Raw genomic sequence first — 17,364 nt, 5'->3', positions numbered from 1 at the left:
TTTTGTGTTTAACCCGAACTCACTCTCAGATTCAATTTAAATCACTTGAGTAAAGCCTCTCTTGCACATCAATTCTCTCAATGTCTATATATGTGTGTTTCATAAACCTTTTACCTTTTCTCCCCCACTCCTGCTTCTCTGTTTGAGAGTCTGTACCGTGCAATAAAGAGTTTATTGAAAGCACATAACACGCTTACTTCCATATGCAATTTCACATATGCGTGTAACCATCTGAATATAAGCCATTGCTTCTTTTATCGGTTTTATGTGGTTCTCGTGTAACTGCAAAACACATTTCTGCTGAAATCACCTTTAGGGATGGGTATCGTTTGAAATGTATCAATTCTGATTCCGGTTCTTATCGATTCCCCGTTTCGATTCCAAAATTGTAAAAGAAAGAGGTCAAACGTTTAGAACAAAAATATCTTTATTCTTTTAAGCTTTAACTGACATTTTTACAAATAAAAAAATATACATGCAATACAAATGTATTGCACAATAGCTGTGCTTTATTTTAACTGAACTATGCCTTTGGCAAGCTATTAACAGGCATTACACTGTGCCTTGTCTTTTTCTTTTTTAGTGTAGTGGAGCCTCACTTTAGAGCGTTTACCGCGATCCATCTTTGGTGTTATGAAGTGACTGAGCTTGTGAACTGTGTACTGGAGGGCGGGGGGAGCCTCGCTGCGGGGCAACTGTGGACCTCTGTCGCCTGTCAGCGCAACTTACATGATGCCGTTTTAAAAAATGAAAGGCGGTGCCGGCCGTCAGTGTACCGAGCCGGCCGTCAACGGCCCGCTGACGACCGGCCGTTCTGTGATTCTCCAGAACACACAGATGGCCAATCCACTATGTATTCCACCGGGTCACCGCGGCGCAGACGGACCCTGTGGAATACAAGGTCTACCGCGTTTAGGAACGGTTAAGCAGAACCGAAATTGTGTATTTTGTATGGGTACCCGGTACCCGGCATTTTCTTATCGGTTCTCATCTGGAACCGAGTTTCGGTTTCCAACCCTAGTCACCTTGCTTTCTTCCTCCTCTCAGACTACCAGCGGTTGATGACGGTGGCAGAGGGCATCACCACCCTGCTGTTTCCCTTCCAGTGGCAGCACGTCTATGTTCCCATCCTGCCGGCCTCTCTCCTCCACTTCCTGGATGCTCCTGTTCCCTACCTGATGGGCCTGCAGTCCAAAGAGGGCACAGACCGCTCCACACTGGAGCTTCCTCAGGAGGTATAGACAACCTGTGGATTGTTACATTACCTCCAGGCTTTGTAATAACAACTGCAAGTGTGGAAAGCAATTTCACTACAATAGAACTCAAGGTGGAATGCATGTGACCTGTTGTAGACTACCATTATTACATTACACGTTACTTGTTAGATGCTTTTATCCAAAGCGACTTACATACTCAATACTGTGGACATTCCCCACAGGAGCAATTTGGGGTGAAGTGTCTCAGGGACACAACGACATGCTGACTGCAGTGGGGTTTGAACCTGTGCTCCCCTGATCCAAACACCAACGCACTAACCCACTGTGCCACAGCCCAACCACATTATAAAGCCCTAAATGTCCCTTTTTTCGCTTTGCGGTGTTATTTTTTTGGAACCAGAATTGAAAAATATAGCTTGGGTAGGTGGAGATATGCAGCTAAGGCTATTGCTATTCTGGTTTGATAAAGGCATCTTGATTGGGATGCTAATTTCAGCTAGTTTAAAACATGCTCAAAATGTATTTACCGTAAAGAAAATAGATAGCCAACTAATAAGTGTCTTCCAAACAAACACTGAACATTGCTGTGAGAGCCATGCACCAGTAGCAACCTGTCAATCATAAGGTAGCCACCTCCTAAACCCCCTTTGTCCTCTATTGATCTCTAATTGGACCCATTATATACAAAATGAACACCATGCTGGAATAAAGAAGACTTGAAACTCGCTAATGATACCATAAACTCATCGGGAAATTATTTACTAAAGTAACTAAATCAAAGTGAGATGTTGGGTTACTTTGTTGGACTCTTACACAACCAAACTTCTTTTGCAACCGCTAAATAAACAATAGAAGGCTCCCACAAGTATAGTAAACAAGTGATGTAAGTGTGTGCATGCACTAGCTGCAGCAGTTTGCAATCTGTGCTCATTATTGCTGACAATACAAGGCCAACACACACACACACACACACACACACACACACACACACACACACACACACACACACACACACACACACACACACACACACACACACACACACACACCCAACCAGGCAGACTACCAGTCTCCGGTTCAGAGAGACAGGAAATGGCAAAAGAAAAAACCCTCTCTGTTCTAAACAACCTTGACAAACACACACACACAAACACACACTCACACACAGGACAGGGATCTACCTTTTGTTTGTCTAAAGTTGAACCTCAAGGCTAAGTGAGTTTGAGGTGGATTTCAGTCTTGGCATTCTTCTTGCCTTTTTATTCCAACCCCACCATTTGTCAGACGGAGAGGAGTTGAATGGGCTCCGGATTTAAACCAGTATTTAGCCCGATGCAGGGTTACAGTTAATGTGAGTGTGTGTTCATGTGTTAAAGCGAGATAAGGCCCCAACAAAGCGTAACATCCAGGCTTCCGGCTTTGCTCACATCCCCTGACTCCCGGCCCTCGTTAATCCGGAACAGTCTGTGTGGATGCTAATTATGCCAGCCAGGGCATGGATGCTGCAGCGGTACATCCCCCGCCTCCCGAATAGGGGGTCCCCCTTACCCTGCTCTGTGTTTCCCAATGCTCCTTTGAAGTGGCTGTGACCCAGAAATGGGCTGGTGATGAAAGAATGGCTTGGAGCAAAGCAGAGAGAACGCGATGAGAGAGACTGTGGATATAATTGGGGAATTAATGTCAGACAAGATTTGCCTTTCTGAACCCGGTTCAAACCAGGCTTTTTAACATTCAATTATACCGTTTTTATGTTTTTATTGCAGAACATATTATGTGGCATCCTTGTGAATACTCACGTATTTCTAGTGTGCTTTAGATTTAAACTAGGGCAACTTCACTGTGGATGGAAAGGTTTGTGATATGCAGATTTTCCTCAAGTTTGTTTAGTGTTCGTTTTTTTTATTGAACAAAAGTAAAAGTATCTGAGTCTAACCAGACCCAGATTTAAGAACTTTAATGTAAAAAGCGTTTTATGGTTTTCAGCAGTTATGGATAGTGGTTCAATGTTCTGAAAATATAGCTTTGACAATCTTTTTTGGGGGTCTGTCATCCTCAGGTCAATCTGGAGGTTTTCTATCACTTCTATTTTCTGTGTCCTCCTTGCATACATACCGAAGCGCATTCCTATTTCTGGGGTCTTTGAGTGGATTAGAGTGTCATCAGGTCTTACTTTAATCCCATATGATGGTGTGATGCTAACTCCATTATCAGATTTAGCTTGATCTCCGACAATGTGCTATTATCAATCACACACTGACCTACATTCTCTGTTCTCGACTTCTCCCAGCCCCACCATACCTCCTAAACCAATCTGTCCTCAATATGCGTCCTCATAATACCCGTCTCATGTATCTGGGCTCACCCTACGACCTCATTGGCACCCAAAGGACATATTTCCTCTCCTGTCTTTGATAGTAAAGATGGAGACATTTGAGTTAGCTTTTTGGAACGAAAAAAAGTCTGTAATATATTGCATATTGTTGTAATATTGATATATTTCCCTTTTCCAGGCCAACCTGTGTTTTGTGGACATTGACAACCACTACATCGAACTTCCAGAGGACTTTCCCAATTTCCCCAATAAGACTGAGCTCATCCAGGAGCTAAGTGAGGTGCTGCTGAGCTATGGCATTTCCGCTAACACAGGAGCTCCTCCTCGGACTCGCACCTGCCCCGGCAGCGCTCCAGGCAGCACCCCCTCCACCCCTGGAAGGGAGCGCAAGACGGTCGCTCTCCGGCAGATGGAGGACGACGGGCGTAACGGCAACCTGGCAGGGGAGGAGCTGGCTGTGCTGGAGCTACTGCAGGGGAACGCCACCCTGGAGAGACTGCAGGCACTCACCAAGCGCACCGGGGTGACGGTGGCCCGCGTGGACGCCCTGAGGGCCGGGGTCAAAGCTCAGCTGACTGAGGGACAGGGGGGCCGGACAGCAGCCGAAGACGAGGAGCTCAGGAACGCCAAGCTGAACGTCCAGCTGAGGGAGGTGTGCGCCAGCCGCTTCACAACCATGTTTGCCGACTACGAAGCCTTCGTCATCCAGAGCGCCCCGGACCTGGAGTCGTGGCTCACCAACAGGGAGCAGATGCACAACTTTGACAAGGTGAGGAAATCAAGCTGTTCTGTCTGCCACCGTCTGGCAGACAGTCCCGCAGTATCAGGACTAAGAACACCAGACTCGGGGACAATTTCATCCCACAGGCATTAAGACTATTTACACCTGAGTGCCCCGATAAACATTCATCTGTTTGTCATCTTGCAATCTACTTATTTATATAAATAGTTATCAACGCAATAAACCGTATTTAATTTTGTCTTAATGTACATCATTTATTTTCATATTCTGTTCTTGTACATATCATATTCTATTTACATTTACTTCTTGCACTATTGTTTATTTGTATTTATGTTTTTTATTAAATATGTTGCATTGTTGGAGGAGCTCGGGTCAGAAGAATTTCAGTACCATTTCTACACTGTAGCTTATGACAATAAAACCTTTGAACTAAATATTAGAAATGTGACGGTACATGTATTTCTGCATCTCCTCCCTCATGCTTTCCCTTCTCCAGGCCTCGTTCCTCTCCGACCAGCCGGAGCCCTACCTGCCCTTCCTCTCCCACTTCATCGAGACGCAGATGTTTGCGACCTTCATCGACAACAAGATCATGTCCCAGTGGGAGGACAAGGAGCCGCTGCTGCGTGTCTTTGACGCTCGCATCGACAAGGCCCGCCTCTTCAACGTCCGCGCTCCCAGCCTGCGCTCCTCCAGCTACCAGAGGTGCACCATCCTCAAGGAGTCTGGTAAGCTCAGCAGAAAGAGGTCCAACTTGATGGATTAGGTTTATTTCATGTGCTTCACGATTTCATTTGGAACAAAAGTCGTTGGGGAAACCTACACACAGACGGGGAAATGATAATCGTTTGAATGGGCAGCAGGAAAAGAGCTAATTGATCAGCATGTTGTCTGTCCTTGACATCATACTGATAGTCCATTAACAGACAACATTGTACTGTGTCGTGCTGTCGTGCAGTTTTTAAAACACACAAACACTCTGCATCCATCTTTCTGTTCCTCCTCCATTTTCCCTTGCCATCTTGTCTCCCATTTGTTGTCTGGAAGCATCCTAGCCCTCCCCAGTGACCAGATAACCACACTTCTCATGTCCCTACATCCCAGCACAGCAAACACTCCATCGCTCAGTCTCTCCCACATAAGCACGAGCACACACTCACTGCAGGAATGTTTGCTCGGGCTTTTTCCCCGTCATTTTATCAATTAGTGCTGCTCGACTTTCCCTTCGTTAAGCCTTTTAATTGGTGCTGAATGTGCAGTGTGAGGCGGGAGGTCAGACCTGGGACTGAATGGAAAAGAGCAAGACTGCAGGTTTACTTGCAGTTTTTTTTATACAGTAACTCTTATCAAAGTGATTCGTGCGTTATTCCTGCATTCCTTTGGTGCTTACGCCAACATGTCGTCTGCCTGCGCCCCTGACTGTTTCACGCTAATGACCCGAGCAATTTAATGGTGAGCTTATTTGAGGGCGATGGTGCATGCATGTACCCAATTACACAGACAATAAGGAGACTCTCCCTCCGCCTGCATTCCCCTGTGGAGACTCGCTCCGACACCCTCGCCTCACTGCTCACTCCAGAACTGTCTGAGGAGGACACACACAGCATGTTCAATCCTCGAGCAAAGCAACAAGACCCAGACAGATTAACATCAAGGAGTTTGTGGACAGACGTCTGCTAATGTAGCGTCTACGTGTTAGGAGAAGATAGCAAAAGGTGAAGGACACAGTGGGTGTTGTCAGGTCCTCCAATATTTACTTGGCTGATTATTGAGCTACGTTCCTGCAATGCATCTGACATTTGAAAATATTCTGTTTCTTTTTATTGTCAGTTGCTGAGAAATAGGAAACATTTTCCCACTCTCTCAAATTCAAATAGCTTTATTGGATTGGCCATAGTGACATTGGGCCACAGCATTGCACAATTACAACAAACACCTTAACATGAATATACATTTGGAATATTTGTGTGTAAGTATTTTTCAACAGAAGAACAAGGGGTTCTCGTTACAAGGAAAACAATATTCTTTTTTGAACATGCACAGCAAATTCAACAATAACACCCCCCCGCCGCCCAACTCCTTTGTTAACACGGAAAGTGAGAGTGAAATGGGGCTGACTGCCCTGCTAGTTTGAATTGTGGCTTACATCAAATAAAAACTATTATTCATGCTCATTCATTTGTCAGAAGAGGTCCGTTTTCTGTCAGGTTGGTTCTGCCATTGGTATTAACAGCAAGTCAATCAAATGTTTTCCATGAGTGTTGTCTGAATGGATTCTGTCTCCTCTAAAGCTCAGACCGTTGAGCAGCGGCTGATGAAGATCGACCACACCGCCATCCACCCTCACCTGCTGGACATGAAGATCGGTCAGGGCAAATACGAGCAGGGATTCTTCCCCAAACTGCAGGCCGACGTGCTCAACACGGGGCCGACCAATAACAAGTGAGTCCACTTCCACCCTGCGACTGAAATCCACACGTGAAACCAGACGATGAAGACGGCACTTAACAACCCATTACAGGCTGGCTGGGTTGATTTGAACACGGTTACTTCATGTGTGATGCTTAGTTACTTTACTGGAAAACCTACTTTCGCTTGCTGTTTTACAAAAAACACTAAAAGCTACACTTCTAAGGGCACAATTCAGCGGTGGAAAGAAAATACATATGTGGTTGTGTGCTTTGAAAGAGTCTAAGGACTCCATTAAGCGAATGTATTGAATTAGTCGACCCATCTCTCTCAGCGACACTAAAGAAAGGAGGAAAGTAAAACCAAGAAAAACCATCCAGGCTTTTCCCCCTGCCTCCAGTCGTTATGCTAAGATTGTAATATGCTTTTGGGGGTTTTCTCTTACCTATAGTGTAGGTTTTTGTACATGTCAGCAAAGGCTATATGGCACAGTGGAAGACACTATGTAAATGTGTTTCAAAGTGCTCCAAAGTATTTGTAGAACTCATTTCGTTCCCCTTGTTTGAATGCAGGTGGTCTCACAGGACAGCGACAGCTCAGCGAAGGAAAGAGCGTCACAGACATCAGACCGAGCACCTGGGCCTGGAAAACGACCTGAAAGAGGTAGAGACCCCTCCTCACAGCCGTCCCAGAACCTCTCCTCTGAATGCCCTCCTCTACAAGCATGTCTTTCATTTCTTTGTGTGTCATTCTTTAGTTTTGTTCTGCAACTGTTTCTAGCTTTCTTTTTCCTCCTTTTTGAAGACGTGCATGCTGCCTTCTGTTTTTCCATTCTTCTCTTTTTGTTCCTTTCCTCTCCTGTCTGCTCGTGTGTGCCGTGCCTGTCGGTCGGGGGTTGGGTCGTACTCCTCCTCCTCCTCAGCAGGTGGAGGGCTGTCTGGTCCTGCAGAACTCCATGGCGTTTTGGGAGTGGGACAAAGCGTCCCCTCCGCCTATCAAACCGCCTAAAAAATCTGCCTCTGCGTCCTGCCTGGTATGTGGAGGAGCTTCCTGTGTTGTGGACTTTCTGTTTCAGACCCCTCCACCCCGTACCTGACCCTCTAACTGCAGCCTCAACCATGGGATGTTCTGTGTGCATCAGCAGTTTAATCCCACTCTGATATGGTGTAAAGAGAGTGAGGCGTACTGTAATTGCAATTGCACTGGATTACATGCATGAATCGTTTTCCTGTAATTCCTTAAAGCTGAGGGAGGCAATCAAACATTCCCTTTATGAAGTTTAATCATTTTAAACAGCATTTATAATACAAAGAATGCTGTTCCGCCGGCTTCTCCTCAGCTTAGACTCCTCCTGCTCTCTGTGATCACCTCCTATGCTGTCTTTTATTTCATGTAGTTGTTTCAATTATTTGTCTTTTTTTGGGATGTAGACACACTCGCTGAGATCCTGATTACAGATCTTTAAGTCCAGCTACATGCTCACTGGGATCTACGCCCAATGGCATCAAATCTAAATTTAGAATAAAACTCATAGCCCTAGCATGCCTCTCAACTAATGAACTGGAAAGGCAGAGATCCAAAATGCTTCAATTGATGGCTGGAGGATTTTCTGAACCTCTTAAGTATGGAAGAAGCTGCCTGTTATATTATAGATAACTTTCTATGGGATACGATAAGGGCATTCCTGGATTAAAACCGTTTTGGCCGCTCCCCTTTATAAAAAAACAAACAAGTGAGACAATGGTGAAAGTTAATTTAAACCGGAGAAAAATTATATATACTTTTATTTATTTAATAATAATGAAAGTACATCTATGTTGTAAATCATGTATTAATACAACGCCATGTGCATGCATAACATTGAATTGACACTGTAACCCCTTACCCCCACCCCTCATCTTATTCTCCTTGTCCTTACTGTATGTGTGTGTGTCCTGTGTAACCTCCATTCATATTAACTCACATATTTATTTTTGAAGTGCTGCATTTTCACTACTTTCAGTCTTTAAAATGTTTTTACTGGTTGACTAAAAGCTGATAATTCTCTCTGTGTCTGATGGATCAAGCTTTTCTGACACGTGGTGTGAAAGAGGAGCAAGTGTAATGTCTCCACCTGTGTTAAAAACCACTCCAGCATTTCTCTTAATTCTATATTTTCCTGATCAGAGTACATCCTGATTTCTCACTAAGCGGTTCTCTTTGACCTCCAGAAATTCATGCAGGAGGCCCGCAGCTTGGGGAAGAACCTCCGACAGCCCAAACTGTCCGACCTGTCGCCCGCCGTCATCGCCCAGACCAACTGGAAGTTTGTGGAGGGGCTGCTCAAGGAGTGCCGCATGAAGGTAAAACCCCACAGAGAGAGCAGCGATTCATTAGTGCCGTCATTCACTGACCTCTGACACCCACAAACAAAGCTCTGAGGGGCGTCGTCTCTCATGAATGATGCATGCAGGGAGACACAAAGGTGGCTTCATCAAAATGAGATCTCATAGAAGTTATTCTGTTAATTTGTCTGAATATCAGACTAAAGATTTTCATCCAAGATGCAAACATTTTTATTCTGACACCAGTATAGTGTCAGTCTAATTAAGATAAATAGCTATCATATAAACTCGACTGGTATAAGTGCAATGCTAATTGGCTTTACTGTTGTCTTAAACATTTATCATTTACATTGCATATTCAAATTCCACTTGGCATACTTTATAACTTCTTAATGCATTTTTTCAGACCAAGCGGATGCTGGTGGAGAAGATGGGCCGGGAGGCGGTGGAGCTGGGCCACGGGGAGGCCACCATCACGGGGCTGGAGGAGAACACTCTGATCGCCAGCCTGTGTGACCTGCTGGAGAGGATCTGGAGCCACGGGCTGCAGGTCAAACAGGTCAGCACGCACACACACACACACACACACACTCAGGGAGAAATAGGTGAAGTTCCATACTTTGTCTTTGTCTGCATTTCAAATCTCCTCAGATGTATGCTAAAGCAGGCAAACACCCACTAGTGCCGTGTGTATAAGCACACTGCCTAACTCAGATCTGTATGACCATATTGGATATTAAGTCTACGAGCTTATTGCCTGATTATTCCTCTGTGGGATTATAATCTTCATCAGTAGATGTTTTGTTGTGTGTCGTGATTTTTGGTTCTCTCACGTCTCAGGGGAAGTCGGCCCTGTGGTCCCACATGCTGCACTACCATGCCCGAGAGGAGAAGCTGGAGCAGCAGCAGGCGGAGTCACCAGGTAGAACACATGCACACAAACACACACAAATACAAACACACACACATTTTCTAAAAACTCCACAAGGCATAAACCTGTGGGGAGATCAGGCATTTTGTGTGGTGTGTGTTTTAGTGTATGCGAACTGTTGGAGCACCACCCAGTGGCGTGGTTGAAGGTTTGAATCTGCTCCGCGCCGATCGTTTGATGAGTAGTGTTTTCAAGGAAAGGACTCGAACACTGAGTTATGAGATAAGCAATAAGCTGAGTTTAATGGTAAAAGCAACAATACAAAATACAGAGTACTCCGGGCTGAATTCTACCACCGTGTGATAGACGTATCAGGACAGTCAGCAAGACGGCCCCGAGTGTAAGAATGTTACAGTAATTATACACATAAGCGGGGAGGAGTTGTCGGTTGCTCCTCCCTTCATATCTTCTAATTGGTTGTTCACTCCTGGGCGGGACCCTAGGCAATGAATCAGCAGTCGGTGACTGTGTGTGTGTGTGTGTGTGTGTGTGTGTGTGTGTGTGTGTGTGTGTGTGTGTGTGTGTGTGTGTGTGTGTGTGTGTGTGTGTGTGTGTGTGTGTGTGTGTGTGTGTGTGTGTGTGTGTGTGTGTGTGTGTGTGTGTGTGTGTGTGTGTGTGTGTGTGTGTGTGTGTGTGTGTGTGTGTGTGTGTGTGTGTGTGTGTGTGTGTGTGTGTGTGTGTGTGTGTGTGTGTGTGTGTGTGTGTGTGTGTGTGTGTGTGTGTGTGTGTCACAATCAATAGTAACGAGGAAAACATTACCTCTGCCCTCAAGCAGACCTACAGCAATGCGTTGGAGTAGTAGAATTGTATATACCTAGGACTCTTTGACAGAACGCACACACATTCCCCTTTAACGCACACACAGTCCCCTTTAACACACACACATTCCCCTTAATCATCTTCAACGCACACACATTGTCAGTTCTCCTAAACTTGGACATGTTCCAGATGTCGAAAGGTCATCATCTCATGACGTCTTTAGGAGTCTTGCAGGAAATTAATTATCCAATTAACAAACTATATATACGTCTGCACATGAACGCACATACATTTCTTTCCTTAACTAACACTTAACTCTATTATATCCAAATGTAGCCTCTTTGCATTTCCTCTGAGCTCGAAGCCAGCTCACTCAAAATGAATACATCCATTGATAATTCAGAACAACCATTGTCTCCAACCGTGCGACCCAATTCAGTAACACACATCGTCTCATGACATTTTTAGGATTAGTTAACTAACAAAGGTCAACTGTTCCCATACCCTAAGGCCTTCTCTGAACTTCCTCCAACCTCAAAGTCAGCTCACTTAAAATGAATATACCAGAAATACACTGTATCAAACCCTCCGCGACAACACGTTACTTTAGATCCCAATCCAAAACGAGCCTTAACTAGTCTGTTGCAGGCCCCATGTTAGCCTCAAAAACTGTTAACCATTTAAAAGTTTGATCAAATGTTGACAAAGGCAAATGAAAAATATCCTGTATTTTACTTCTGCAGTGTCGCATGTTCCTGAGAGGAGGAAGTCTGACTGTTCCATGGCGATGCCGTCTCTACGCGTGTCTCTCATACAGGATATGAGGTACAGTACATGTTACTATCCTGTAGTGATCACTTGAGTTTAAGGGCATGCAGAATCAGCTGCTAGTTAACTACAAACAGTAGTCCTTCTATTCAGCATCCATCTGTACCTTGGATCTTTGGATTCATTGCAAAATGTTATAAAAGACAACTAGCTCTGCAGGGAAATTCTGAATTCTGGCACTTGACCCATCTCTCTTCTGTCCCTCCATGGTCTGCGTCCTCAGGCATATCCAGAGCATGTCCGAGATAAAGACAGATGTGGGCCGGGCGAGAGCCTGGATCCGTCTCTCCCTGGAGAAGAAGCTGCTCTCACAACACCTCAAACAGCTGCTGTGCCGACAAGCCTTAACCAAGTGAGTACACACACACACACACACACACACACACACACACACACACACACAATTTGTGATGCTGCTAATCGAAACCCATGTGCTGAGATGCAGCTGTACTTATATCATCGCTTGTCCCAAAACATACGTTATTTTAAACCAATCACACCAATATGAAAATCCAAACTACATTTCTATTTTAAACCTGTGAAGACTTTCATAGATTGGACATTAAAGCTTGATAATTATACCTCTCCTGAATGGGCTTGTTTCCATCTCTTGGGAGAGTGGCTGCTCTATATGGGACCAGATGTGCATTAGCCACCTGAAAGGAAATGTTGCAGCATTATTTATGAACTGCTGTTGTCCAGTTAAATAATTAAAAGTTGTATTTCTTTTAAGTGGAAAAGATCAGTGCTATATCACTCCTGACCTTCCATTGTTGTCTTTCCTGCTACCTTGTACTTCTACAGGAACACATGGGAAGAATTTCTGTAAATATAAAGACAGGAGTTTAAACGGCAGGTGATATTTTTTAACCTGACGTTCTGTGTCTACAGGAAGCTGTACAAGCGTTACGCCTTCCTGCGCTGTGAGGAGGAGAAGGAGCAGTTCCTCTTCCACCTGCTCTCCCTCAACACCGTCGACTACTTCTGCTTCACCAGCGTCTTCACCACCATCAGTGAGTCCTGTGGCCATCTAAATAACACACCACATCCCACCTTTGAAATATCAAACCTCATATCTCAGAAACCCCTCTTCCCGCCATTCCTCCTTTGTTGTTAATGTCAGCTGCTACATGGATGATTGTGGATCAATGGCAGGCTGAGCTATTAGTATGAATAAACCACGAGGATGTATGTACACTTTAACCAAAGATTTAAAGCACAATGTATTATTCAACTCACAGAGCAGCTAAGCCTTTATTCCGATAAATGAACATGTAGGTGATGATTTAATATCCCTCTACTATCCGATCCATTATTCCGTTTCCCTCTTGGCCTCAATCTGGATCTTATAATGAAATTGACCCAGTTAGATAATGAGTGGACTCAGCATGTTTCTCTCCTCTAATGCTTGTTTTTGTTCTGCAGTGATCCCGTATCGAGTCGTCATCATCCCCATCAAGAAGCTCAGCAACGCCATGACGACCTCCAACCCCTGGGTGTGTGTGTCCGGACAGCTGGGAGACTCGGGCATCATGCAGATCCCCAAGAACGTCCTGGAGATGACCTTTGATGTGAGTGCTGTGACCCTGAGTCTGAAGCTGAGTCCTCCGAGTACGGTTTCAGTTGCACTCTGCCTCCTCTGTCACTGGGACAGCTTCACACTGCATGCTAGCAGTACTAACTTTGCTTGTGTGCGTTCATTAAAGCGTCATTCTGGTTTAGTAGAAGGTTGGTCTTTTGTAGCACATCATTCACTTTCAGTACAATCTATACAAAGTCTTACTAATAAATGTTTCCCCTCAAAGTAGCCTCATAGTAAAGTAATACTATCTACAATCTTTGCACTTTTTTTTCCTGATTTGATGTTATATTCTTTTTTAATTGTGTACCGACCTAATACACTTTTTTTTTTAACAAATCAACTTTTGCATCCAACTTAAAGCCACATTTTTACAATACATTGTTGTTGTTGTTATCTATACATTTTAACCAGAGGAAGAATTTAGTCAACTGGACCTTAAGTTCTAAGAGAAACAGGCAGATGAACTTAACATACTTTACATGTCAACAACCATACATATAGATAGACCGTTACCTTGTTTCCAACATCTGTTCGAATTTGATCAGAATTATCTTTGACTATAAATAAAACATACACAGCACAATCTACCTGCTGGCATGCGTTGACATTATTTAGGATTATGCAAATGAACACAGGTCTATTAACAGAAAGTTGAACTGACCAACACATAATAACGTTAATGCCTCATGATCATGGTCAGCTCCTATCCGCTGCCTCCTCTCACTGCATGTTGTTCCCCTCTGTTTGCATGATGGATGCTGCTTTGTTTTGGTTTTGAAATCACCACTTCACCATTTGTGATTGTCCCCCCATTGTGTCTTAACAAGTGTCTCCGTCTCCCCCAGTCTGCTTTCAGGCCTCACATGCACATCTCCGCCTTGTTCAAGGTTAGAGGCAGCCCCTCCCCCACTCACCCACCCCCCATCATCTCCATCAGTCTCTGTGAAATGCTTTCATCCAGCTGCCCTGTTGTCGTGCAGTCGGCCCCCGTTTGATTTGCTTTTAGTCATAGTTGATCTGTTCTCTTGTTAGAAAGTGTTTTAAGTATAGATCACCACCTTTATGTCAGCTTCTCTCCCCCCCTCAAATCTAAATGAATGTACCGTAATGTATTAGCGCTGCTTAAAAATACTTAGAGATATTGTATTGAACAACGATGAAGGTAGCTTAATGTTAGGAATTACTTAAGTGTGGAAATGTCAGCCCAGTGCATTCAGGAAAAGCCTCATTGAAAAGGATTAGGGTTTCAATCCAACACATTCTCATTGCCAAGGATTAAATCAATTAACACACTTATATTGAATTAACAGAGATCTATTCCCTTTAATCTCATTAATTCGGAAGGTGACACTGTTTTGGTTATGGGAGGACTTTAGCAGTAATAACAGTTATTGTGATAGTGCCGTAGATGTACATTGACAAAGCTTATTAAGAAGGATTTAACATTATTTAAAGTACTTTGCATGAACTAGATTCCCTCTCCGCTGTGTTTAGTGTCAGAACCTGGGCAAGATGACCACGGTGCAGCTGGGACACGACAACGCCGGCCTCCTGGCGAAATGGCTGGTGGACTGTGTGATGGTGCGCAACGAGATCACAGGACACACATACAAGTGAGTGCAGGGTGTGTGTTGGTAGCTGAGGCTGAGGGGAAAGTACTCCCAGAAGTTCTATTTTCCTGTCTTACAAAAAAAGTATTAATGTAGCTTTTAATCCTGTCGTCTCATCGACAATTGAAAATGTGTGGATTAAAGATCTAGAAGAAAAAGTATGACTTTTCCTTTAAATGCAAGGTTCGCTGCTTTGTCTGCCTGTTAACAGCAACGCTAGATTCCTAATGGATTTAGATGTGTAGTCGCCAAATAATCAAACATTTTAAACTCTTCAGAACTATATTTTGAGAATACATAAAGTCTACATCAGTACGAGAAACTTTTCTTTTTTTTTTAAATACCCCTTTTTAGCTCCAGAAACTTTTAACCCTGTTTGAGGCTTTTGTATTTTGTAAGTTTTTAAATAATGCACTTCCTTGCGTTTATTAAAACAAATTCAGTAATCTATCATATTTTAATTGTAGTAACTTTTTTTTATATACATTTAGATTTCTTTCAAACTTTTCTTCTTATGTTTAAGTTTTCTAATGGTTTGTTTTAATGGTTGTATAATAGTTATATATTAGATATTTTCTCACAACTTCCTCCCTCAGGTTCCCGTGTGGCCGGTGGCTCGGTAAGGGTGTGGACGACGGCAGCCTGGAGAGGGTCCTGATCGGGGAGCCGGTGCTGCCCAGCGGAGAGGAGGATTCTGGGAGAGGCTGCTACACACCCCCGCTGCAGCGCTCGCCATCCCAGATCCGACGCATCAGTGTCACGTCGCTGTCCGGACGAGGATACAGTCAGTACTCCTAACAGTAAAATATGAATTCTGGGATGTTGAAGTCTTTAATATTAATTCCTTTCTTTTCTCCAGAACCGACTTCAGCCCAGATCCAAGAGGCCATCGGGGAGGCCGTGAACAACATCATCAAACACTTCCACAAGCCGGAGAAAGAGGTGAGGATCTCCTTGTCACTACTGAATGAACTCATTGTTCCACAGCTGCTGCCCTCCCTCTGAACCCTTCACATCACTAAACTGAGTGGAGTCATTCTCATCGTTTCTGTCCACTGACTGCTCATAATGTAAACATCAGTAAAGTGCCGGTCACATGCAGACCTACAGCAGAGGAAACCCTGTGAGAGTAGTCCGAGGCAATCAACGATGATCCCCTCTGAACTTTAACACTGCAACACATAAATCCTTCAGGACTACGTAAAGATTTGTGACATCTTAAGTGTTAAGTTTGGAAAAGCTCCTGAAAATGTACAAAGCATGTGAGCGCTAACCAGCAGTGGAAGAGAGGAGGACTCTGTCATTGAAAGTCCCAGCTAGTCGGCAGCTTCAAACCTCAATGTTTCATAGAAAGAAACATGAACAATGAGCCTTTTATGAATACAGATCCAACAACATTGGCACTTCAAACGTCCTCTCACTGTGTGTCCTGCAGAGAGCCCTTTGCAACTCCCAGCTGTAGACCCAGCTTTATTTTAAATACCATGTTGGAAGTAGATTATTTCTGAACAGCTGACGTGTGCTTCTGTCAGAGAGGCAGCCTGACCGTGCTGCTGTGTGGGGAGAGCAGCCTGGTGTCCGCTCTGGAACAGTTCTTCCGTCACGGCTTCAAGTCCGCCAGGCTCTTCCAGAAGACCGTGTTTGTGTGGGACTTTGTGGGTGAGTGTGGAGGGACAGCGCCACCTGCTGATCATACGATGCACTACTTACTGTGGCCCTTTTCAGAGGATTTATGGGGAAATAATGTCAGGAATTATACTTTTTCTCTTCTTTTGTTTTTGAATCCAACTTTATTTATGAAGCCAGTTTAGGATAACGCATATGAAGCTCCATCCTTACATATCTATTTATTTGTTTTATTATTTGACAATGTTGCCAAGAGAATTGTATTTAAGTTGTGCATGCTGTGTGATTTAACAGTTTATTTATCTGGTAAAGCCGTGTGAAAACTAAACATGAGCCCCCCCCCCCCCCTCTGCAGAGAAAGCCATTGCCTACATGGAGTCTGCTGACCAGATGGGAGACCTCCAGGAGACAGCGGAGCCCCTGGGACGGACCTGTCAATCACTCTGTCACTACGTCAACGCCATCAACTCCACCCGCAGGAACATCGGGAAGGACGGGAAGTTCCAGCTGCTGGTCTGCCTCGGAGCCAGGTCAGTCTGTCCACCTCTGTTCACAACAAGCACGGGATGGAAGAAATATGTATTTTACCGACAAAGCAATGCTCTGGTAGTTGTTGGGAACTTGAGGACATTTGACCTGCTGGCTACAATCTTTAAATATAATTGACGGCATTTTTGTTACTTTTCTTTCATAGAAAATTTTAATTCAAATGTATGTTCATCACATCTTCTTTCAAATAAATTGCGTGACTTTTCAAGTACTTTCAGGCCACATTCGGTCAAATGCAAGGACCGGTCATGGCACAAATACTGCACCACACTAATGTCAAAAACAATATTTAAAATACAATTGATATTCTTTTCCAAAATATATGAGTTCAAGCACTTTAAATGACTCGTGTGTGTTTGTCTATTTTCAAATATACCTTCAAGACCTTGTTGCGGATATTTTACCTCGTCAATAATCTGGAGATGTACTAGTAGTAGGCTAATAATAATATGTCT

At 44.0% G+C, this 17,364-nt stretch overlaps 1 protein-coding gene across 4 annotated transcripts in view; it reads left to right on the top strand.

Moving 5' to 3' along the window:
* LOC117439262 (DENN domain-containing protein 5B-like) overlaps nt 1-17,364 on the top strand; it is a 61,980-nt gene that overhangs the window by 42,006 nt on the left and 2,610 nt on the right. For 2 of the 4 annotated variants that reach the window (XM_034075115.2, XM_034075114.2), the window contains 18 exons: nt 1,048-1,235; nt 3,728-4,318; nt 4,788-5,019; nt 6,583-6,733; nt 7,273-7,363; nt 7,623-7,733; nt 8,911-9,042; nt 9,431-9,583; nt 9,865-9,946; nt 11,458-11,539; nt 11,766-11,894; nt 12,434-12,555; nt 12,968-13,113; nt 14,619-14,737; nt 15,331-15,518; nt 15,594-15,676; nt 16,267-16,393; nt 16,716-16,890. In XM_034075115.2, the coding sequence (XP_033931006.1) occupies nt 1,048-1,235; nt 3,728-4,318; nt 4,788-5,019; nt 6,583-6,733; nt 7,273-7,363; nt 7,623-7,733; nt 8,911-9,042; nt 9,431-9,583; nt 9,865-9,946; nt 11,458-11,539; nt 11,766-11,894; nt 12,434-12,555; nt 12,968-13,113; nt 14,619-14,737; nt 15,331-15,518; nt 15,594-15,676; nt 16,267-16,393; nt 16,716-16,890 (2,902 nt within the window). The remainder of the gene's footprint in view (nt 1-1,047; nt 1,236-3,727; nt 4,319-4,787; nt 5,020-6,582; nt 6,734-7,272; nt 7,364-7,622; nt 7,734-8,910; nt 9,043-9,430; nt 9,584-9,864; nt 9,947-11,457; nt 11,540-11,765; nt 11,895-12,433; nt 12,556-12,967; nt 13,114-14,618; nt 14,738-15,330; nt 15,519-15,593; nt 15,677-16,266; nt 16,394-16,715; nt 16,891-17,364) is intronic. The other 2 variants (XM_034075118.2, XM_034075117.2) reach the window with 1 other exon arrangement.

The sequence above is a fragment of the Pseudochaenichthys georgianus genome, chromosome 23 (genome assembly GCF_902827115.2).
Source record: "Pseudochaenichthys georgianus chromosome 23, fPseGeo1.2, whole genome shotgun sequence".
Classification (NCBI taxonomy): Eukaryota; Metazoa; Chordata; class Actinopteri; order Perciformes; family Channichthyidae; genus Pseudochaenichthys; species Pseudochaenichthys georgianus.
The sequence above is the reverse complement of the archived record's forward strand: the minus strand, read 5'-3'. Positions and strand labels throughout refer to the sequence as shown.